Genomic DNA, 24,621 nt, shown 5'->3' with positions numbered 1-24,621 from the left:
GGTGGCGCCGCAGCTGAAATGTAGCTTAACCCGTAACATAATTTTCTTTTTTACGGTTATAACATATTGTTCCTGCACTCGTTTCATATATATACGTATGCGCTGGCTTGGGCTTACGGGCGTGATCTTAAGTAGCTTCATTTGTGCCGATGATATATTAAATGCGGTATATGAAAGTTGGGTTTTCAGGTCTGTAGACTTAACCTACACCATATCTGGGTTTTTTCCATATCCGGGTGCACCCATGGCTCTATTAACCCGGATACCAGAGGGTTTACTGTATTAAATTCCGCCGCCATGTTGCATCTCTTTCTATCTTCTATCAATATTTTCATGCTGACTGCTCTTCTGAACTTGCAAACTGCATGCCCCCCCCCCCCCGCCCCCCACTGCACACGACTTTCTACTCATGCTCATCCCTAAACTGCCCAAACCCCTTATGCAAGAGTTAACCAGCCTCTCCATTTTTTCATCCCCTTCACTGGTAAACTCTGGAACAGCCTTCCTTCATCTATTTCCTCCTGCCTATGACTTGACCTCTTTCAAGAAGAGTGTATCAAGACACCTCTCCACCCGAAATTGACCTCTCTTTTGACTACTCTTTACTATTATCTATTATGGGAGCGGCGAGTAGCAGGCTTTTTTTCTTGTTACTCTTTTTGTTGCCCTTGAGCCGTGTCCTTTAATGTAAAAAAAAAAAAGGTATATTTGTCTATCCATCTACCTATACCTTACGGGGTTGAACGAAATGTAGCTACCTGGTGTCTGTCCCAGTTGTCAGTTGCCAGTTCTCGCCAGCCGACTGAACTGTTCTGAAATCTGTGTCATCACTTCTGTCCGTGACTGTGCCATCTACAGTACAGGGTAAAGGATTTCATCTGTGAATTTCACCTCCACAGTCCAAGTCAGCACAACACAACTCTACTGGTACAGAGGCCAAGAGTACAACCAACTTGAGATACTTAAAGGAACTCACTTGAACTTCATGCAATCTTGAAAAGCTGCAACATCACTCCAGTACATGTTGATTTCTTCAAGGTCAGGTGAGTGACTGGATAAGAAGTCAAACAGAGGATTACTTCTGTTTAGTTGTTTGATGGCCAATGTAATCTTCTTTGGATGTAAAAGAGTAGTCAGCTCCATTACCATGTCGTTGAAGACTGGGGTGTTGCCGTCATTCACCCAAAGCTTTTCCAGCCCTATTTTGAGGGCGACTGCCAGCAGAAGTGTGTTGTAGGCTATCTTCCCAAAGTCTGGACCATCTGTGTTGCCCATTTTCCACTAGAAAGGGAAAACAAAGTGGTAATAATAATACATGAAGACTCCTAAAATATATTGAAACTGAAATAAATATGATTGCTATATACAGGTAATGTTGGGAGCATACTCTATTAGCTGTGCAGGGCTGTGGTGCTCATCTCTTTACCATTGGCCCTTGAGCCTGTGGTGGGTGATAACCTGGGCATGTAGTATGGTATGGTTCAGTACAACATTATGGTACGGTATGGGTATTTTAGGGCAAAAAGCACGGTTCGACATATTTCTTCATGTATGGTACAGTACTTTTCTAAAACTCCACTCTGGACGATTCTGGGCATATTCCTCCTACTCATCCCCCCTCTGACTCCTTTATGCCTGTTATAAAGATTCTTCAAAATGATGTTTTCTATGCCCTCTCTGGCCTCAATCCTCAGAAGGCTTATGGACCTGATGGAGTGCCTCCTATTGTCCTTAAAAACTGTGCCTCCGTGCTGTCACCCTGCCTGGTCAAACTCTTTCGCCTCTGCCTGTCAACATCTACCTTTCCTTCTTGCTGGAAGTATGCCTTCATACAGCCTGTACCTAAGAAGGGTGACCGCTCCAATCCCTCAAACTACCGTCCTATTGCTTTACTTTCTTGTCTATCTAAAGCTTTAGAATCAATCCTTAACCGGATGATTCAAAAACACCTTTCCACTTCTGACCTTCTATTTGATCGAGAGTATGGGTTCCGCAAGGGGCGTTCTACTGGTGATCTCCTAGCCTTCTTAACTGACTCTTGGTCATCCTCTCTTAGCCGTTTCGGTGAAACTTTTGCTATTACGCTGGACATATCAAAAGCTTTTGATAGGGTCTGGCACAAATCTTTGCTTTCAAAACTACCCTCCTACGGTTTCTATCCTTCTCTCTGTACCTTTATCTCCAGTTTCCTTTCTGACCGTTCTATTTCTGCCGTGGTAGACGGTCACTGTTCTTCTCCTAAATCTATTAACAGTGGTGTCCCACAGGGTTCTGTCCTATCTCCCACTCTTTTTCTGTTGTTCATTGATGATCTTTTTTCCAAAATGAACTGTCCTATCCATTCCTACGCCGATGATTCCACTCTGCATTATTCAACTTCTTTTAATAGAAGACCCACCCTTCAGGAACTTAACGACTCAAGGCTGGAGACTGCAGAACGCTTAGCCTCAGACCTTACTATTATTTCCGATTGGGGCAAGAAGAACCTGGTGTCCTTCAACGCCTCAAAACACAGTTTCTCCACCTATCCACTCGACACAATCTTCCAAACAACTATCCCCTATTCTTTGACAACACCCAGCTATCACCTTCCTCAACACTAAACATTCTCGGTCTATCCTTAACTCAAAATCTCAACTGGAAACTTCATATCTCATCTCTTACTAAATCAGCATCCTCGAGGCTGGGCGTTTTGTACCGTCTCCGCCAGTTCTTCTCCCCTGCACAGTTGCTGTCCATATACAGGGGCCTTGTCCGCCCTCGTATGGAGTATGCATCTCATGTGTGGGGGGGCTCCACTCACACAGCTCTTCTGGACAGAGTGGAGGCTGAGGCTCTTCGTCTCATCAGCTCTCCTCCTCATACTGATAGTCTTCTACCTCTTAAATTCCGCCACAATGTTGCCTCTCTTTGTATCTTCTATCGATATTTCCACGCTGACTGCTCTTCTGAACTTGCTAACTGCATGCCTCCCCCCTCCCGCGGCCCCGCTGCACTCGACTTTCTACTCATGCTCATCCCTATACTGTCCAAACCCCTTATGCAAGAGTTAACCAGCATCTTCACTCTTTCATCCCTCACGCTGGTAAACTCTGGAACAATCTTCCTTCATCTGTATTTCCTCCTGCCTACGACTTAAACTCTTTCAAGAGGAGGGTATCAGGACACCTCTCCTCCCAAAACTGACCTATCTTTCGGCCACCTCTTTGGATTCTTTTTAGGAGCAGTGAGTAGCGGGCTTTTTTTTTCATTAATGTTTGCTTTTTGTGTGCCCTTGAACTGTCTCCTTTGCTGTAAAAAAAAAAAAAAAAAAAAAAAAAAAGTACGGTACAAAAGTACGATTATTCTTTTTGTACTTATTTCGTACCATTTCTGTACCCAGTCAAGTTGCTAGATGGAAAAAGAGGACGAGGTCGTCACCTCACCTCAGTTTAGGGGAAGGTCAATGAGTCAAAATTCTGACCATATTAAGGCTGGGGTGTGACTTCATTAGTTGGGTGAGGTTCTCAACCCAGATGCATGGGTGTGGATCTGGGCCTAGAATTATCCCCTCAGGTCAATGGGCTGAGTGAAGTGGCACGGGCACTGTCCACTGTCCACAACACATCAGAATGGGGTATATTCAGAGTTGTGCCCACAAAGTTTGAACTAGTCTTTCAATTATCGTAAATTACCTGTGTTTCTCTGAGACTTGTAACAAGTACACTTCAATACAATAAGTGATACTTCAGTCGTCCCTCAAATAGTACGGTTTCCAATAGTACGGTTTTGGTTTTATAGGGATTGTCATGGAAGAACTTTTTTAGGATTTTTAAATTTCCTGCTTGTCACACCAAGTAGCCATGGCGTGAGTGGCAACACTGTTCTAACAATATACCTGCTGAAAGCACCCCAAAGCATTCGAGAAAGGTGTTCATCTTACAGAAGAATTCAGATTTAGAAGTTACGCTTTAAGATGAGTTACGTTGCAGTAGGGAGAGCATACCACGTGAACGAGAGCAGTGTTTACTGTATCTATCAGTGTAAAAGAAATTCTTGCTGCAGTAACTGCCAGTGCTCCAAGAGTGCTGCAAGACTGGAGATAAGGGCCATCATTTTACTAAGCCTTGTCGTTGCTACGGTGACAGCGTCTCACTCGCAGCAAAATGGCGTACGCTGATCTTCTTGCCAGTGCGTTTGAGAAAGCGAGTCGGGACGTCTCGGGCGCCCAGACCACCTTTGGCGGTGTTTAACATGCATTACTAGCTGTCCTGGCTGACAAACTCCTTACAAAAGAAGATGAAATGGAAGCTCCAGTGGTTATGGTGGTACAGGTAACTCTCGATTGACACGAGTTTGTTTTACGCGTTTTTTAAATAACGCAGGGTCTAAAATCCAAATAAATGTTTAATTTACATGTTTTTTCCACTTATATGCGATATTTTACGGAGTGGCCACCATATGTCTCACGCAACTGGACTCACACGGCGCCGCAGCCACACAGCTGAGCTCAGTTCTTCCTGTGCGCCACTTGAACAACAATACAGTACCCACGCTGCCACGCTACTCAACGATAGGGGTGGGCAGGTAACGGTACCAGTACCGGTCCTATCGGTACCAGCTATATGGTACGGTACCGGTACCAATACTAGGCAGGTGCTCATGCTGTCCCTCATTTCTTTCTCAGACGAGTGAGGCTGAGACTGAGTGCCTGATTGGATATCTCGGTGATATGGATATTCTCTCTCTCTCTCTCTCTCTCTCTCTCTCTCTCTCTCTCTCTCTCTCTCTCTCTCTCCACTGAATGTATAACGCACACCTTTTTCACATCAAAAATGCCTGAAAGTTTAGCCCTGCGCGTTATACGCTGAATGTACAAATTTTTAATGATTTTTTTGCTTCTTTGGAGTGTTTTTAATGGTCTGTGTTTCGTCTTATCCAATAACAACTGCAAACATACCTTTATTATTGTTAATGATCCTTCATAGTCCATGGCTGTCTTATAATATGTTACCATAGAATACAGGGCGATCAAATAACTACTATACAAAAATTAAATCGGTGGAGGATCACCCATGCCTTGCTGTTATCTCGTTTTCCCGTCGGGCGCCATTTGTATGATCCTGATCTTGATGTCACAGCTGGCTTACGATTGTATGACTAAGGAGCAGTACAAGCTGCATAAAAGAATCATATAGGAAAAAAATATCCATGTGTTCATTATTAATTACACAGGGTGACAACCAAAAAATCGTCAGGGGTTTCTCAGCTGATTCTGGCTAATTTTGGTGTTCTGAGTCCGAATATCACACTGATTTTGCTCTATCAGGTCAACTTTTTGAGATACAGCCATAGGCCTACCTGACGAGCTATACATATGCTAATATCAGGGGTTTTGAGTTCAATCATATTTTTCTTGAAGAATATATCGAATTACAAAACTAACTTACTTCTCTAAATTAGCTGCATACGTGTCAGTCAGTCATCCTGCTGACAGTCAGCTGCATCCTGCTATTACATATTACATATATTTTTTTTTTAATATTTTTCAGGTCATTGATATGGCTTCGGCGCGACGGTCATGCAGGAATAATCCTGACGTTTTCTGCTACATCTGCGGAGAATACACGCTGTCAGTGGACAGGAAGAACATCACAGGATTTGTGAAGCGCGCCTACCAGGCTTACTTTGAAGTCAAGCTGGGTGACCAAGATAAGTCCTGGGCACCGCACACGGTGTGCAAGACGTGCGTGGAATACCTCCGGCGGTGGACGAAGGGTGCGAAAACTTCACTGAAGTTTGGGATTCCGATGGTTTGGAGGGAGCCGTTTGACCATGCATCGGATTGTTACTTCTGCGCCATCAATACTACTGGCATCAACCGGAAGAATCGGCACAGCCTCCAGTACCCCGACCTTCCATCTGCCCGCCGTCCAGTTGCTCACTGTGAAGAAATTCCTGTACCAGCGTTCAGAGAGCTTCCTGACAGCGACGACGAGGCCACCACTACAGACGAGGGAGGAGATACAGAAGAGGAGTATGGTCCGCAGCCCTTTTCACAAGGTGAGCTTAATGATCTGGTTCGGGATCTCAGCTTGTCGAAGACTTCCTCCGAGCTGTTGGCCTCTAGACTCAAAGAGAAAAATCTACTTGGCGAGGACGCGCGTATCACTTTCTTTCGTAGAAGGCATGAGGACTACATGGGCTACTTCTGCCAGGAGGAAGACCTCGTGTACTGCCGAGATATCGCCGGTCTTTTTGTTAAACTCGGCGCTTCTCAATACGATCCGAGAGATTGGCGACTCTTCATTGGCAGCTGCAAGCGCTCTTTGAAGTGTGCTCCTCCACAACGGGAACCAGTTCGCCTCAATCCCTCTTGCGCACTCCACAACTCTCGAAGAGAACTATGAAGTAGTGAAGTACGTGCTCGACAAAATCCAATATGAGCAGCACCAATGGATCATCTGCGTCGACCTCAAGATGGTGAACTTTCTACTTGGTCAGCAGTCCGGGTTCACAAAGTACCCATGCTTTATATGTATGTGGGACAGTCGAGACAGAGCCCAGCACTATGTAAAGAAAGAGTGGCCGGCGCGAGAGCAGTTAGTACCTGGGGCGAGAAACATCATAAACGAACCTCTTGTTGACCGGGAGAAGATATTGATCCCACCGCTGCACATGAAGCTTGGGTTAATGAAACAGTTCACGCGCGCTTTGGACAAGGATGGGAGGTGCTTCAACTACCTGTGCCGAGCCTTTCCTCGACTGACCATTGAGAAGCTGAAGGCCGGCATTTTCGATGGCCCACAGATACGGCAGCTCATCAACGACACAGAGTTCCAAAACTCCATGAACACGCTAGAGTGCGCCGCCTGGAAATCGTTTGTGGAGGTGGTGAACAACTTCCTGGGGAACACGAAGGCAGCAAACCATGCCAGACTCATCAGCAGCATGATAGAGGCTTTTCAAAAACTCGGGTGTTTGATGAGTATAAAGATGCACTTCCTATTCTCACACATGGAGAAGTTTCCTGAAAAGCTTGGGGCGATGAGCGACGAGCAGGGAGAAAGGTTCCATCAGGACATGCGCCAAATGGAGGAGAGGTACTAGGGGAGGTGGGATGCAGTCATGCTGGCGGACTACTGCTGGTCGCTGAAGAGACAACCCAGCAGCTGCTCACGCACGGGAATCGAAGAAACGCCGATTTATGCCGTGAACTCTGAAATTTTGTGTCACGTAACGTTTATTTAGAAGTATTATATGCTTATCAAATTTGATGGAGTAAATAAAAACTGAATGAATTTGGATACGTTGACTTTTATTTCTTGAGGAAAACGGAAAAAATCGTCAGGGTTTCTCAGCTGATGATCCGCAGAAATTTGTTTTTTTACGAAAAATCGATTATAAAAAAAATTCTGTAGCAAAAAATCTTGACCTGATTGAGCAAAACCAAGGTCATTTTCGGACTCAGAGCATCAAAATTAGTCTAATTCAGCTGGAAAACCCTGGACGATTTTCAAAAAATATTTTTTTGTTACCCAGTGTTATTAATATTAGTGAGAATAATGGGGTAAATATGATATCAGAAACTGTACATCATGAGTCTTGTACGAGGAGTTATTTCACGCCCGGCCGCCATTTGCATTGTTTACAAACCACACAACCACACCCACACAACAAACAGCTGCATGCTGCGTGTCACCAGAACCGCGTGAATTGTGTCTTGCCTTGTTGTCTGTCATAACCTACGAGTGACTGTGAGAATAATATGTTAATTATGATCTCAGAAGCTGTACATAATCAGTATGTACGAGGAGATATTTCTCGCAACACCAGCCTGGCCACCATTTGCATTGTTTGCAAACCACACAACCACACCCACACAACAAACAGCTGCATGCTGCGTGTCACCAGAACCGTGTGAATTGTGTCTTGCCTAGTTGTCTGTCATAACCTACGAGTGATGGTGGGAATAATATGCTTATTATGATATCAAGCTGTGCATCATCAGTTTGTTTACGGGGATGTATTTCTCACAACACCAGCCCGGCTGCCATTTTCATTGCTTTACTCAAGGACACATGTCAATTCAAGCAGTAAAGATTACACCAAAAGTATATTAATTTCGGGAAACTGTACATTGTCAATGTTCTTTAACCCGTACATATTTCTGAGCATTTTAAGAACTTTTTTCTTTTCAAAATTGTTGTCTTAAAGTTTGGGGTGCGTGTTATACGCTGCAAAATACGGTATTTATTTTTTGACAGAAACCTACCTCTTGTTTGATTTACATTGTTTTTGATTTACGCGACCTCTTCAAGGACGCAATACTCGTGTAAATCAAGAGTTACCTGTACAGAGAGTTGAAATGCAATGATGCAGTGATGGGATTCAGCCGGTTCGCACCGGTTCTTGGAATTTCTTTAATCCCGAGAACCGGTTGTTACTGTTAGCTTAAATCAGGGGTTCTCAATTTTTCCCCCATGAACACCTTTTACTTATAACTTATTTTGGTAAACCCCTCATATAGGGAACCTGTTCTTAAAAAATTTGAATCCCACCACTGCTTATATGTGTTTATTTTGGCCATCATGTTTGCTGATGATGTCATCACAGCACGAAGGCGCTCCACCTCTCAAAGCCGGGAGCCAGCAGACGTCCCGAGTTGGCAACCCGTGCTGTGGCGTGACGCGTTTGAGAGAACCCGGGACGTCCCAGGTGCTCAGACCACCCAGAGCCCTCTATCAAATGCTTTTGTGAGCCTCTCAGTTAAGCCTCGTCGTTGCTATGGTAACAGCGTCTCACTGGCAGCTGAATGGCGTCCGCTGCTCTCTCTCTAGCTGTTCTGGCAGCAAAATGGTGTACGCTGATCTTCCTGACGACGTTTAAACATGCATCACTACCTGTTCTGGCCGACGAGCTCCTTGCAACAGAGGATGAAAAGGAAGCTGCAGTGGTTATGGTAGCACAGGGAGGTGAAATGCACTGAAAGTACTTACAGTAATCCCTCGCCATATCGCGGTTCACTTATCGCGGTCTCGCTGTATAGCGAATTTTTAAATTGTAAATATTTAGTTTTGTATCGCGGATTTTTCGCAATATCGCGGGATTTTGCGGTATAGAGGTATTTTAATATAATTATTATTTTAATTATTTTGCAGTAAAAGAAGCATTTTCTAGCCTAAAAAATTGTAAACAATATAAAAAAATTAAGTATTAATAAGAACATATTAAAAGAATATTAAATTTCAATAAAATACGTAGTGTACAGCAGATAAGTAGACAAAGACTCGCACGTATGGAAAACGCAGCTACGGCCGCTTACGCTTGAGCTAGTTTGCCCGCGTGTGATCATACACGGCATACTATTGGCTGATGGATGGGAGGCGACCATCCATAGCACTGTGTTCTGTATCCTGGCCGGTGATTGGCTCAGCGACCGTAGCATTTGTTGGTTCGTGAGTGGTTTGCTTGGAGACAAAGGGAGTGTGTTACAGCTTGCTGCCGTTAAATGCTCGAGAACTTGGCAGTGAGGACCCAGACAGGATGAACAAGACTAAAGTCCTAAACTTGCTCAAAATGATTACTCCAAGCTTATCTAGTTTCGTGGAAGTCTTTGCGGTACTGGAATAAACACGTGGAGAGCTACTGAACCGAACAGCTGATACACTCTTCTTCTTCTTGTGACCACAACTTACCGACCACACGAGTAACCGACATGTTGGTGACTGAGTTTCTGACTAGAATTTCAATGAGTTTCCCGTGAAAGGTAGCCAACTTTGAATCTCTCGAGAAACTAGTGGTTGGGTGACCTTGTTCACTCGGGCTGTGGCGAGATTCACAGACATGCGTACTTATATAAATAATATATATAAAATATAATATATAAATTATATAAATAATAAAATAAATATAAGGTCGCTACTTCGCGGATTTTTGCCTATTGCGGGGGGTTCTGGAACCTGACCCCCGCGATAAACGAGGGATTACTGTATATGTGTTTGTTTGGGCCGCTATATTTGTTGATGACGTCATCACAGCACAGAGGCGCTCCACCTCCTCAAACCGGGCTGCAGCGGACGTCCCGAGTTGGCAACCCATGCTGCGGCGTCACGCGTTTGAGAGAACCCGGGACGTCCCGGGCGCCCCAAGTCACTCTCTCAAACGCGTGGACGTGCCGAGTTGGCAACTCGTGCTGCCACGTCACACATTTGAGAGCACTCGGGACGTTCCCAGAGTCTCGATTCCCTCTCAAACGCAGCCCAGGCAGTGTTTTTATGGGGAGCACTAATTTTATACGGATTTTCGAATAGAACGGGGGTCCTGGGTCCCTAACCCCCATACTATTTGAGGGACGACTGTATTGTTAATAAAAATGAAGATGATCATTCTCATTGTTTTATTTATTGGTAAATGAGAAAAAAAAATGACCAATGCAAGGTTCTCCTCTTTGAAAATCTTTTTTGCATGAAAGCCCTGTGAAATCAAGCAAAATTGAACTTTTTAAAAAATCTATTTATATTACAATATTTGCTGCATATCTGATGAGGGTGTATCAGTTTCACCTTCAAAAAAATTTATCAAAGAACATTAGGGCGTGATGCATCTCGACAATCCGACCACCCCGAACATTAGGAGGGCCAGGTGTTTGGGTCAGCTTCCTGCATATTACACTTTGCCCTCAACTGACTGCTGGTTGTTGTTGTGACCAAGATGTTGGGTGGATGCCTACCACTACGAAGAGGGCGGGCAGCTCAAAGGAGATGGCGTTTAACCCCTTCAGCACGAGGATGTGTATACTGCTTCCTTGCGTGCCCCGTACCATATCCGAGGATGCATATACTGCATCCTGGCTTGCTTTAGCCAGCATATGAATTATTTCTTCCTGGATATTGTATGATAGTTTTTAGGATATAGGTCGTATATGATATATTATTTGACTTTCAATGTCATTATTGTGTAAGAACATAAGTGTGCTTTGCGCGCATTTGTACTTGACAGTAACAATCAATTCTATCAGAAACTAACAAAAATAATGAAAAAGAAATTATATACGTGTATGCGTGTGGAGTTCCTCTTCCCTCGAGTTGCCAAGTGGCTGGCTAGTGCACCACCTCGGCTCTAGGACGCGGGCTCACATGGGAGCTGCAGCCTCCCTTCGCTGCCTCCCCATCACACCCATCTCACTGTCTCTGTTCTCTTTCTTCCTTCCTGCCTCCTCTCTGCTGTCTCCTCTCTCCATCTTTATTCATACAGAGGAGGGTTACAGAAAAAGGGTCTTTGCCTTGATGGAGGGATGGGTGTGGGGGGTGGGGACAAGGAGGGGGGGTTTCAGTTCCCATGCAACCTTGGGTCCCACAGAGGTGGTGGTGAGATAGTGTGCTGCCTGGCTGATTGGCAACTCAAGGGAGGAGGAGTTCCACACACATGTGTATGTTGTTTCTTTCTCATTATTTTTGACCTCTCTTTATCTACCTCATTCTCTCTCAGGCCATAGGCCGTTTTGTAGTGAAAACACCTCATTTCCCGCCCAGTGTGGGGAAATATGAAGTGTTTGACTATAGTTTTGCAGATTTACATAGATTTACATAGGAAATCAGACCACACAGACCCCATGGTCCAGACTAGATGATCTGTCCTTAATCTTACGTGATTCTACATTAATCAGATAGCTTCAAAACCTTGCACTTTTACTCTAGGTAATATCAAGTTGAAGGAAGTGTTGGTTGAGCTTGTTTTTAAAGGAGTCAATCGTTTTTTTTTTGTTTTTTTTTTTTTTTACGTGCCAGCCGGTAGGCTTTCTTGAGGGGTCTGGATGGTAGTCAGCCCCAGCCCGTCATAGCACAGGCAAGTGTTTTATAGTGGTGCCATCTTTTCTTGGCTCATGCTGCCCTCCAGAGCTCGTTCTTGATTTACTTGGACAGTTTCCACTAGAGGCCAGGTTAATGGGTGGTCTTCAGGACAGCATGTGGGTAGTCTTAACCAGGTGGCAGCGACGGGCCAAATTTGTGGCTTTACTGTGTAGCAGCGACGGGCCAAATTTGTGCCATGATATAACCCCCCCAAAATAGATGATACATAATCTGATCACAAATGCTTTAATATATAGGGTGAGGTGGACACAACCCGTACTACTAGTTGGAAAATATTCATTAAAATCTGTATTTGCCTAACAGGCGATACAAAGAGTGCATAATACTCCTCAGGAAATGGGATTCCTCTTTGAGTATCTGTTGAGCTTCCCCAGAGAATATGTTTTCTCCATAGGAAGGTTTTATTAATTTTTCAATTGCTGTACGGCTCGTGACCAGGGGGTCACGGCTTAGGTGGTTTTCTATGCTCGTCAAATGTAACCAGGCTTTACAATAACATTTTGCGTCCACCAGCTGTACGACTCATGAACTGCCCACATGTTTGTTTACGGGATTCTCGTGAACACAAAACTCAACAACAATATCTTTCCATGCAAATATCTTTTCAATATGATCATATTCGCGATGAAAACCTTCACCAGCAAAGTCAAGACATATTCACAATCACCATACACTATACTGTGAGGCAAGAAAATTGCATCAGACAATTCGATAATTAAAAACTCGCCTAGCATTTTCAGGCCTAAGGCTTGCGGCACAAGATGGCTGCGTCAGCTATTGGTGTCCCATTTTCTTTCTTCTGTAGGAAGCAAGACTTTCCACGAAGCTTTGCTTCGACAAGACGGCCTTTGTACGTCTCGTGACCGTGTACGAGTTATGTCCACCTCACCCTATTATGAAATGGTTTGTGTGAGGGGTGATTTTTTCTCATTTTTCTCGCTTGGAGGGACCATTAACCCCTTGACTGCGGATTTCCTACAAGAAGACATCACCAAGCTACAGGAATGGAACAAAAAGTGGCTGCTACAATTCAATGAAGAAAACTGTAAAGCCATGCAAATTAGGAGGGGAAATCCAGCATACCAATACCAAATGGGAAACACTCCACTATCCACTACAGAGGCAGAGAAAGACCGGGGAGTATGTGTTAACAGGCTATCAGTGAAGGCAAAATCCATGCCAATTGCAGCGGACGGGGACACATGATCCCCGCTGCTACTGGGTTAAGGGCGTAAGCCAAGAGTTACTCTTGGTGGTGCAATCAAAATCAACCAGTCATCTTGAAATTGTGTTCACTTAATGGCATAATAATGAATATAGTACTTCTGACCAATATTCAACTTTCTACATTGAAAAATGATGACTTTATAAAAAGTTTTTTTAAAATTGCCTTTTTTTTAAACCAATGTACTCAGTACCTATCGTGTAATTTGATTTCATTTTTCTTGGGCAAGTTCTTTGGTCTTGTCCCTACAATTTGGCTGTAGGGATTAATTCTACACTAATTAGCTGATTTTTGACAAGCACTTATTTTCTCAGACATATTTTTTTAACTTTCTGAAATGGAAAATTGAATTTCAGGAAATATTTTGCATGCTTACAACAAAGATAGGACAAATTCCAACAGCCATTATTTAGTTTAACCCCTTCACTACGGCCAGGCGAAAACGGCGCCCCACCCCGTATCCGGGCTGGCCGTGCGCGCCAAATTTCAAACGTCACTTCTGATTATAACAAGTTTTCAGCCATAATCTCAACATAATCATCATGTGTTATATATAAAAACATGCAAAATTAAATGGTGCACATAGAGAAACATAAATTATTTGATAATTTTGAGATGTAAGCATAAATATACAGAGAAACTTGCAAGAGATTAGCATTTTCTCTCTCTCTCTCTCTCTCTCTCTCTCTCTCTCTCTCTCTCTCTCTCTCTCTCTCTCACACACACACACAGATTAGATGGTTAGAAAGGAAGGCAAGGGTCGAGGAACAGCAAGTTGAAACTTATTGAAGAGGTGCCCCCCCCCACCCCCCCTCTCTCTCTCTCTCTCTCTCTCTCTCACACACACACACACACACACACACAGATTAGATGGTTAGAAAGGAAGGCAAGGGTCGAGGAACAGCAAGTTGAAACTTGTTGAAGAGGTGCCTCCCCCCTCTCTCTCTCTCTCTCTCTCTCTCTCTCTCTCTCTCACACACACACACACACACACACACACACACAAAGGGATACGAAGAGAGAGAGGAGGAGAGCATCTCTCTCTCTCTCTCTCTCTCTCTCTCTCTCTCTCTCTCTCTCTCTCTCTCTCACACACACACACACACAGATTAGATGGTTAGAAAGGAAGGCAAGGGTCGTGGAACAGCAAGTTGAAACTTTTTGAAGAGGTGCCCCCCCCCCACACCCCCTCTCTCTCTCTCTCTCTCTCACTCACACACACACAGATTAGATGGTTAGAAAGGAAGGCAAGGGTCGAGGAACAGCAAGTTGAAACTTGTTGAAGAGGTGCCTCCCCCCCCCACCCCCCTCTCTCTCTCTCTCTCTCTCTCTCTCTCTCTCTCTCTCTCACACATACACACACACACACACATGAAGGGATACGAAGGGAGCGAGAGAGAGAGAGAGAGTGTGCATCTCTCTCTCTCTCTCTCTCTCTCTCTCTCTCTCTCTCACACACACACTGGAGGAAGTATAAGGAAAGAAGGAAGGTAGGAAGAATGAAAGAGAACAGAGACAGTGAGATGGATGTAAATAAGGGAGAGGCAGGGAGGGGAGGCCGTGTCCTTGAGGCGAGGGGGTGGTGAGATAAGCATTCACAACCCAGCCACTTGGCAACTCAAAGGAAGAGGAACTCCACAACTCCATACATACACATATATCATTTCTTTCTCATTATTTTTGTTATTTTGTTATAATTTACCTTTAATGTCAAGTACAAATTCACGTAATACAAAATTAAGTCATTACACTATAATAACATTGAGAGTCAAATAAGACACCGTATCATATACGGAGTCTCAAGGTAGAGTCAGAACAGAATACGGGATCACTCAGCACCAAATAAAACTAAATGTAATAAAGATGCCAACATAGGTGTCGCCGTATATTGCACTGGGCGCTTCAGGACGCCGACGTCAGCGTTACCATATATAAAGGGTGAAGATATTATGTGCTCAAAATTAAATTTTCAGCAAAAACTGATCATTAGTAACAAAGTAGATAGCATTCAAAATACAGTTATTCTTTAAAAAAAATCCCTTTTGAGAAAACGCTTCCTAAAGGTGAGGCATAAATATGCATGAACCAGATAGAACCACGATAAAATTTGTTACTTTCATTTTAAAGAGCAAGCAATGAGGATTGAAATAAGACTAGAACCACTGCAATTGGTCAATAAATAGTGAATGCATGGGCTATCAAGCAGTAAACCCCTGTGATATCGCGGTTCAGTTTTTGCAGTCCCGGTATTTCGCGCTTTTTTCTATAAGACCTATTAATTTTGATATCGCGTATATTTTTGCCATTTCACAGCAATTTTTATGAGTTAAAATCTCGCATCACGACAGAATGGATGTACGTACCGATTCAGCCAATCAGAGCGTCAGTATTATTTTCTCGGCCACTGATTGGCTGTGTTCTAGAAGCATCTCGCTGTTTCGCATCTCGCAGGAGAGAAGCTGTTCGCCTTGTTCTGTCTCAGTTCCACGTGTCTCCCTAAAGTGTACGGTGTTCCACATAACAAGGATGACACCCAAACGCCCATCACCTAAGGCTTCTCGTGAGCCAAAGAAGAAGAGAAAGTTCCTGACGATTCAGAAGGTGAAACTTCTCGGTATGATAGAGGAAGGACGGAGTTACGTTGCCGTAGCCCGCCACTACAGTATGACTGAGTCAACGGTTCACTACATCAGGAAAGATGAGAAGAATATCAGGGTGTTTAAATGTGTTTCAATAGAAACACATTTAACCCTTTCCTTGCGCACAGGACAGGACATGACTATCCCTTCAGGCGCAGTCAGGCAGCCAATAGGGGTCTCTTTTAATCTCTGTATCTCAAAAACTATTCATCACAGCTAAAAATAAAAAAAAACACCATTGGAAAGAGGAGGTCCAGATCTATAGGAGTCGGTTATGTATGCCTCTACTGCAAACGTACATGCACGTTCAGGGAGTGTTGAATGCTATCACTTACGTCGGTGCGTGTGGGATGATCAGCCATATTGAGGGAACTGCGGACATCTCTCCTTCAGATTCTGAGGGGTATTGCCAACTGCAATAGTTACAACTATTTTGTCAAAGAATCAGTCAGGTGATAGGTGAAGCTATGCAAAAATGCCGCTATATTGGGCAAGAACATCCACCAGTTACTCATCCGTAGATTTGCCGCGCTGGGCTGATATGATTTTCCACCAAATTTAGTGAAGAACACACTCAATTGGCAATCCTGTGTTGTAAGAATTAGTGTTGGAACACTTTCATACGCGGGAGATTTGAGTGCGGGGGGAGCTCGCAGCGAGCGTTTAGCACCACCAGCAAATACACCTAACGCTCACTGCGAGCGTTTAGCAATGAAAGGGTTAAACCAAGAGAGCTCTTGGACAGAGTGGAATCAAAGTCTCTTTGTCTCATCAACTCCCCTCCTCTTACTTACAGTCTCCTACCTCTTAAATTCTGCAGAATTTTTTTTTTTTTCTTTTACAACAAAGGAGACAGCTCAAGGGCACAATAAAAAGTAAGCAATAATAAAAAAAATAAAAAAAGCCCGCTACTCGCTGCTCACAAAAAGAATCGGGAGGAGAGGTGTCCAGATACCCTTCTCTTGAAAGCGTTCAAGTCGTAGGCAGAAAGAAATACAGAAGAAGGAAGATTTTTCCAGAGTTTACCAGCGTGAGCGATGAAAGAGTGAAGATGCTGGTTAATTGTTGCATAAAGGGGTTTGGACAGTATAGGGATGAACATGAGTAGAAAGTCGCGTCCAGCGGGGCCGCGGGAGGGGGGGAGGCATGCAGTTAGCAAGTTCAGAAGAGCAGTCAGCATGAAAATATCGATAGAAGATAGAAAGAGAGGCAACATGGCGGCGGAAATTAAGAAGCAGAAGACTATCAGTAGGAGGAGGAGAGCTGATGAGACGAAGAGCCTTAGCCTCCACTCTGTCCACCAGAGCTGTGTGAGTGGAGCCCCCCCCCCCCACACGTGAGATGCATAATCCATATGAGGGCGGACAATGCTCCTGTAAATGGATAGCAACGGTGCCGGGGAGAAGAACTGGCGGAGACGATACAGAACACCCAACCTCGAGGAAACTGATTTAGTGAGAGACGAGATGTGAAATTTCCAGTTAAGATTTTGAGTTAAGAATAGACCGAGGATGTTTAGTGTTGAAGAAGGTGACAGCTGCGTGTTGTTGAAGAATAGGGGATAGGAGTTTGGAAGATTGTGTCGAGTTGATAGGTAGAGAAATTGAGTTTTTGAGGCATTGAAGGACACCAGGTCCCTTCTTCTCCAGTCGGAAATAATAGCAAGGTCAGAGGTTAAGCAATCTGCAGCCTCCCGTCTAGAGTCATGTAATTCCTGTTGAAAGAAGTTGAATAATGCAAAGTAGAGCTATCGACGTGTGAGTGGATAGGACAGTTTGTTATGGAAAGATCATTGGTGAATAACAGGAAGAGAGTGGGTGATAGGACAGGGTCCAGTGGGACACCACTGTTAATAGATTTAAGGGAAGAACAATGACCGTCTACCACAGCTGAGACAGATCGGCCGGAAAGGAAACTGGAAATAAGGTACAGAGAGAGGGATATAACCCGTAGAAGGGTAGTTGAGAAAGCAAAGAGTTGTGCCAGAGTCTATCTAAGGCTTTCGATATGTCTAGAGGAACTGAAGCAAGATAGCCAGTAGAATGACCCTTATGGAACCCATACTGGCGATCAGATAGAAGGTTAGAAGTGGAAAGGTGCTTTTGAATCTTCCAGTTAGGATTGATTCAAAAGCTTTAGATGAACAGGAAAGTAAAGCTATAGGGCGGTAGTTTGAGGGATTGGAACGGTCACCTTCTTAGGCTGGGCTATGCGAAGGCATACTTCCAGCAGGAAGGAAGAAGGTAGATGTTGATAGGCAGAGCGAAAAAAGAGTTTGACCAGGCAGGGTGACAGAGAAGAAGCACGGGCTTTGTTTTAAGGACAATGGGAGGCACTCCATCAGGTCCATAAGCCTTCTGAGAGTTGAGGCCAGAGGGCATAGAAAACATCATTAGGAGTTGTTACAAAAAGTTTGAGTGAAGAATTCAGCCTTAGAGATAGATGAGATGGCAGTGCTGCCGTCTGGGTTAAAAAGAGGCAGGAAAGAGGAAGAACTGAAATTGGAGGAGATATTTTTGGCTAAGTGCCAGAAGTCTCTGGAAGAATTAGAGAAAGATAAGTGTTGACATTTGCTACAGATAAAGGAATTTTAGGTAAGTCGAAGAATAGATTTGGCACGATTTCAGGCGGAAATGTAAAGATCATGGTTAGCGGTAGTTCGAAGGCTCTGGTACGTTTTGTGAGTTGCCTCTCTATCATTGGTAGCACGAGAACAAGCGTGATTAAACCAAGGCATTTTAGCATGAGTAGATAAAGTACGTGGAATGTATGCCTCCATTCCAGAGACAATCACCTCTGTGAAGCACTGGGCACACACAGAGGGGTCTCTATCCTGGAAGCAGTAATCATTCCACCGGAAATTGGAAAAGTACATCCTCAGGTCGTCCCACTGAGCTGAAGAAAAATGCCAGAAGCATCGCCTCTTTGGTGGGTCCAGAGGATGTACAGGAGCGATAGGACAGGATACAGAAATAAGGTTGTGATCGGAGGAGCCCAACGGAGAGAACAGTTTGACAGAGTAAGCAGAAGGGTTAGAGGTAAGGAAGAGGTCTAGTATGTTGGGCCGGTCTCCAAGACAGTCGGGAATACGTGTAGGGTGCTAAACCAACTGCTCTAGGTCACTGAGGAGAGCAAAGTTGTAGCTTGTAGGCTTGTTCACCTGGTTGGTCATTGAAAGAGGATGAAAGCCAAGCTGGTGGTGAACATTGAAATCTCCTAGGATGGAGATTTCAGCAAAGGAGAGTGGGTCAAGATGTGCTCCACTTTAGAGTTCAGGTAGTCAAAAGAATTTTACATAGTTAGTAGAATTAGGTGAAGATAAATAACAGATGTGTTAGTAATAGAGTGACAATGAAGTCGCAGCCAGATGGTGGAAAATTCAGAAGAGTCAAGGTCGTGGGCACGAGAGCAAGTGATGTCGTTGCGTACGTACACACAACATCCAGCTTTGGAATGAAATTTAGGATAGAGATAATAGAGGAAACAGAGTAGAGAGTGCTCTCTCTAGCCCCCGAGACCTGTGTATCGGTGAGGAAGAATAGTTGAGGTTTAGAGGAGAGATGGTGTTCCACAAAAGGAAAATTTGAACGAAGACCGCGAATGTTGCTGAAATTGATAAGAAAAAGGTTCGAGGAGTTATCAAGAGACCTCTCAGGTCGGCAGCCAGAAGGAAGTCCTCCTGGGGAATTTGGTCACCCCCAGGCAGTGACTCTGAGGCACTGTTGTTGAACGCCATTTTGAATTTTGAAATTCGGGAAAAGGTGTGAGTGTTGTGTGAATGTAGTGTGGTGTGGATAGAGAGAGGATCTGTCTTTAGAGAGCATGCTGAACTACTCTCTGGTGTAGATTAGACAATAGGGAAATGGTTAATGAAGTACTGGGAAGGGTCTATGGAGGGCTGGCACCTCCTCACTTCCCATATATGCCTCACCAGGAGTGGCTTGCGCCTGTAGGTGTCTTCCTACCTACTCCAACAGTAGTGTTGCATTCTTTATATCTTCTACCAATTATTCATGCTGACTGCTCTTCTGAACTTGTTAATTGCATGCCTCCTCCCCATAGCTGGGCACGATAACAGAAAACCTTATTCCCGATAACCGATAACTGATAATGAAAAACCTTATCGGTGATAATCAATTTTCGTTAACTGGAGACACGAATATAGGTGATAACCGATACCCGATATAAATCCACAATTCCGATACTAGCTAGCAATAAGTCCGATAGGCGATACTATATTGATATTTCAAATGAAAAACATAGATGAATTCAAATTTTCATCATCTGTATTTTAGAAAACTTACAAAACCTGAAAACCACACGTTGACACGTACCTATGGACAGTAATACTAGAAGCGCTGAACGGTGTTGTGTTGTTGGCATCCCCACCGTCAAAAACTGGCTCTTTTGTTTACAAACACTGGATCTCGTGAACTGCGCGTACTCAGACCATAGCGTGAGCCTGTACCAGTCTCACAAGGTTTTAACCATAATTAAGAAGTTGGTGGAAGGCTGAATCAGACATACAGTACCATCCTCGCTGTTTCTAGAAACGACATTCTGTATGAGTTGTATTTATATGTACAGGTTGCGTTCTAGAAACGAGGATGGCGTTTGTCTGATTCAGCCTTCAACAACTGTAACTTTGTGAACTTACAGGGCTCGCTACTGGTCTGAACAGGCAGTTCATGAACCAGTGTTGTAATGGCTTTGATGATGGGACACCAAATAACACAACGCAGGTGCTCAATATGGCATGCTCACAAATGAATATGGAATATCAAATTTGAGGCAGTGAAAAATCATTTTGGGCAAAGTTAAATGATTTTCTCTTTGATATAGTGATTTTTTAATCTAACATAAAAATAACCTAGTGTTTAATATTGATGATCTAAGTATGACATCTCTTCACGAAGATATTTCATACCTGAGTTGTTCATACAACACCGGGCCACACATGCGCAGTAGGGAGGAGACAACGGTGTTTTTTTTTTTCTGAGAAGCGGAAAAAAGTATCGATTATCACTAGTTTGGTTACAAAAGTAACGAAGATACCTATATATATTTAAATAAGTAGCGGATGGCCGATAACCGATTTTGTTATCAGCGATAAAGTATAGCAATAACTTATCAGCGATATGCCCCAATCTCCTCCTCCCCACTGCACTCAATTTTCTACTCTTTCACCCCTATACTGTCCATATCCCTTATGCATAAGTTAACGAGCATCTTCATTCTTTTATTTCCTTCTGCTGATAAACTCTGGAACAGCCTTCCTTTGTCTGTATTTCCTCCTGCCTTTGACCTGACCTCTTTCAAGAAAGAGTTTCAGACACCTCTTCTCCTGAAATAAACCTTTCTTTTGGCCTATTGTTCTGTTTTCTTTTGTTGGAGAAGTGCTTGGCAGGCTTTTGTTGTTTCTTTGTTTAGTACCAGCTGCTTCCATTTGTAGTACTATATATATATATATATATATATATATATATATATATATATATATATATATATATATATATATATATATATATATATATATATATATATATATATATATATATATATATATATATATGGAATTCCTTGAAAGAGGCCAGCGTAAATCAAAACAATGTAAATCAAACAAGAGGTAGAGTTTGTCAAAAAAAATAAATGCCGTGATACTGGCGTGTAACACGCACCCCAAACTTTAAAGACAGCAATTTTGAAAGAAAAAGTTCTTAAAATGCTCAGAAATATATACGGGTTAAGAACATTGACAATGGCAGTTTGAATTTATATACTTTGGTGTAATCTTTACTGCTTGAATTGACATGTGTCCTTGAGTAAAGCAATGAAAATGCTTGCCGGGCTGGTGTTGTGAAAGCCATCCCCGTAACCTGGTATTTTTAACGATATCATATGCAACATATTATTCCCACCATCACTTTCGTAGGTTATGACAGACAACTGAAATAGACACAATTCTACGGTTCTGGTGACCACGCAGCATGCAGCTGTTTGTTGTGGAGTGTGGTTGTGTGGTTTACCGACGTATTGCAAATGGTGGCCAGGCTGGTGTTGCGAAATATCTCCTACCGTACATACGGTGCAGCGGCTAGAGATCATAATTAACATATTCTCACAGTCACTCGTGGATTATGACGAAGATAACAGGCAAAGACACAATTCACGCGGTTCTGGTGACCGCGGCATACAGCTGTTGTTGTGTGGAAGTTAATGGTTATTAGTTTGTAAACAATGCAAATGGCGGCTGGGCGTGAAATAACTCCTCATTACCAGACTCGCAGCGTACAGTTTCGATATCATATTACCCCATTATTCTCACTAATATTAATAATTAATAATGAACATGGATATTTTTTCCAATATGATTCTTTTGTAGCAACTTGTACTGCTCATAGTCATACAATCATAAGCCAGCTGACATCAAGATCGAGATCATACAAATGGCGCCCGACAGGAAAAGCGAAAAGAGATAACAACAAAGGCATGGGTGATCCTCCGATAAATCATTAACAATAATAAAGGGAAGTTTGCAGTTGTTATTGGATAAGACGAAACACAGACCTTTAAAACACTCCAAAGAAGCAAGTAAATGTGATAAATGAGATAACCTACACCCTTGTATGTCAGTAAATGTGATAAATGGCGATAACGCGCAGGGCTAAACTTTTAAATGTGATAAATGAGATAACCTACCCCTTGTATGTCAGTAAATGTGATAAATGAGATAACCTACACCCCTTGTATGTCAGTAAATGTGATAAATGAGATAACCCACCCCTTCAGGCATTTTTTAAGTGAAAAGGTGCGTGTTATACCTTGGTGATAAATAGAGAGAGAGAGAATATCCATATCACCGAGATATCCAATCAAAGGTGATAAATGAGATAACCCTTGTATGTCAGTAAATGATAAATGAGATAACCTACACCCTTTGTATGTCAGTAAATGTTAAATGAGATAATCTACACCCTTTGTATGTCAGTAAATGTGTTAAATGAGATAATCTACACCCTTTGTATGTCAGTAAATGTGATAAATGAGATAATCTACACCCTTTGTATGTCAGTAAATGTGATAAATGAGATAATCTACACCCTTTGTGTGTCAGTAAATGTGATAAATGAGGTAACCTACACCCTTGTATGTCAGTAAATGTGATGAATGAGATAACCTACAGTATGTTGGGTAAATGTGATAAATGAGATAACCTACACCCCTTGTATGGTGATAAATTAGATAACCTACACCTTGTATGTCAGTAAATGTGATAAATGAGATAACCTACACCACTTATTGTTGTTCAAGTGGCATGCGGGAAGAACTGAGCTCAGCTGTGTGGTGAGTCCAGTGTGAGACATCTGGTGGCTACTCCATAAAATATCAGTATAAGTGAGAAAACGTGTAAATTATACATTTATTTGGATTTTGACCTGCTTATTTAAAAACGTAAAAACAAACTCTCACAGAATCGAGTTATATATATATATATATATAAAACTATTCATTACAGCTAAAACCAAAACCACCATTGGAAAGAGGAGGTCCAGATCTATAGGAGTCGGTTATGCATGCCTCTCTGCAAACGCATGCACGTTCAGGGAGTGTTGAATATATATCAGAGCTGGGCACTTCCGATCATCAGTCCAATCGTCCGATCTGATCGGAACAGCAATTGGCGATCGGAGTGCAAAGATTGGATCATCTCTGTAAAAGGTAATCGGACTGTGGAAATCGGAACTTCACAAACTAACTTTCGATCACTGATCACAGAAAAGAAAGTGGTCAACGTTGTCATGGCAACAAGTGACTGGATTTCTAACAACTATTTTTATACACGTTACTAAATAGTTACTTTAATAAGCATTTTTATTTATAAAATTAAGGGATAATTATTGATCGTTAATTTAGCCATATTGAGGAACTGCGGACATCTCTCCTTCAGATTCTGGCAAGGGAGTATTGCCAACTGCAATAGTTACAACTATTTGGTCAAAGAATCAGTCAGGTGATAGGTGAAGCTATGCAAAATGCTATATTGGGCAAGAACATCCACCGCCATGACAGTGTGGTGTCACTCCAGTAATGTCAGTTATGCATTTTCTGTTGCAGTGTTACCACCTCTAATGGCGGCAGCAGCAGTTCTTTTCGAAACCAACAAGACCTAAGCAGAAGCACCCCCTCACCTTCTTCTTGACCAGGGGAGGCTCTGCCTTCCCTTGACACCCCCCACCCACCCGCCGGGCTCCGGCCCCTGCAACAAGAGAGGAGGAGGAGGAATATGATTTTCCACCAAATTTAGTGAAGAACCCACTCACTTGGCAATCCTGTGTTGTGAGAATGGAGGTCTCAGACAGCGCAACATGCCGCCCAAACCACGGCACCAAACTAAGGCCCCATACCCTCCCACACCACCAGCAATTTGTGTTGGCGCCACCACATGACTTCTACGCCTGTTCCAGTTAAATTTTCTTTTTTTTTAATGGCAAAAATCGAAAATCAATCAAATTTACGTGAAAAGTGCAGGGAATGTTGATTGTACAAGTAGCTGGGGACTTATGATTATATATTGTTGATAGGGTAAAGGAGATAGGAGTATTAAGAGGAAAAGTGACAAAAACACAATTTTACACCAGGTGGTGTCGATCCATCACTGTTGGTAAACCAATTCTTGCCTATGTCTTTATTGAACCTGAACTGGGACAGTTGGACAAACCTATATTTTTCTGGTAGTGTGTGTTATGAAATAATCTGCTAACTCCTTCTGTTAAAAATCATGAAATCACTAATATCATGATTGACTTTTCAATGCCTATTGAACGAAACCGCTGCTGCCACCGCCGCAAAATAGCTCGCAGAGAGGTTCAACTTGTCTACTGTTTCCATATTTCCCTCAGAGCTC

The 24,621-nt window shown here is 43.0% G+C and overlaps 1 protein-coding gene across 1 annotated transcript in view; it reads right to left on the bottom strand.

Moving 5' to 3' along the window:
- Positions 1–24,621, bottom strand: part of LOC126994432 (uncharacterized) — a 100,972-nt gene that overhangs the window by 54,055 nt on the left and 22,296 nt on the right. The window contains exon 4 of the mRNA XM_050853752.1: positions 977–1,281. Coding sequence (XP_050709709.1) covers positions 977–1,281 — 305 coding nt within the window. The remainder of the gene's footprint in view (positions 1–976; positions 1,282–24,621) is intronic.

This window comes from Eriocheir sinensis, unplaced genomic scaffold (assembly GCF_024679095.1).
Source record: "Eriocheir sinensis breed Jianghai 21 unplaced genomic scaffold, ASM2467909v1 Scaffold792, whole genome shotgun sequence".
Lineage (NCBI taxonomy): Eukaryota > Metazoa > Arthropoda > Malacostraca > Decapoda > Varunidae > Eriocheir > Eriocheir sinensis.
The sequence above is the reverse complement of the archived record's forward strand: the minus strand, read 5'-3'. Positions and strand labels throughout refer to the sequence as shown.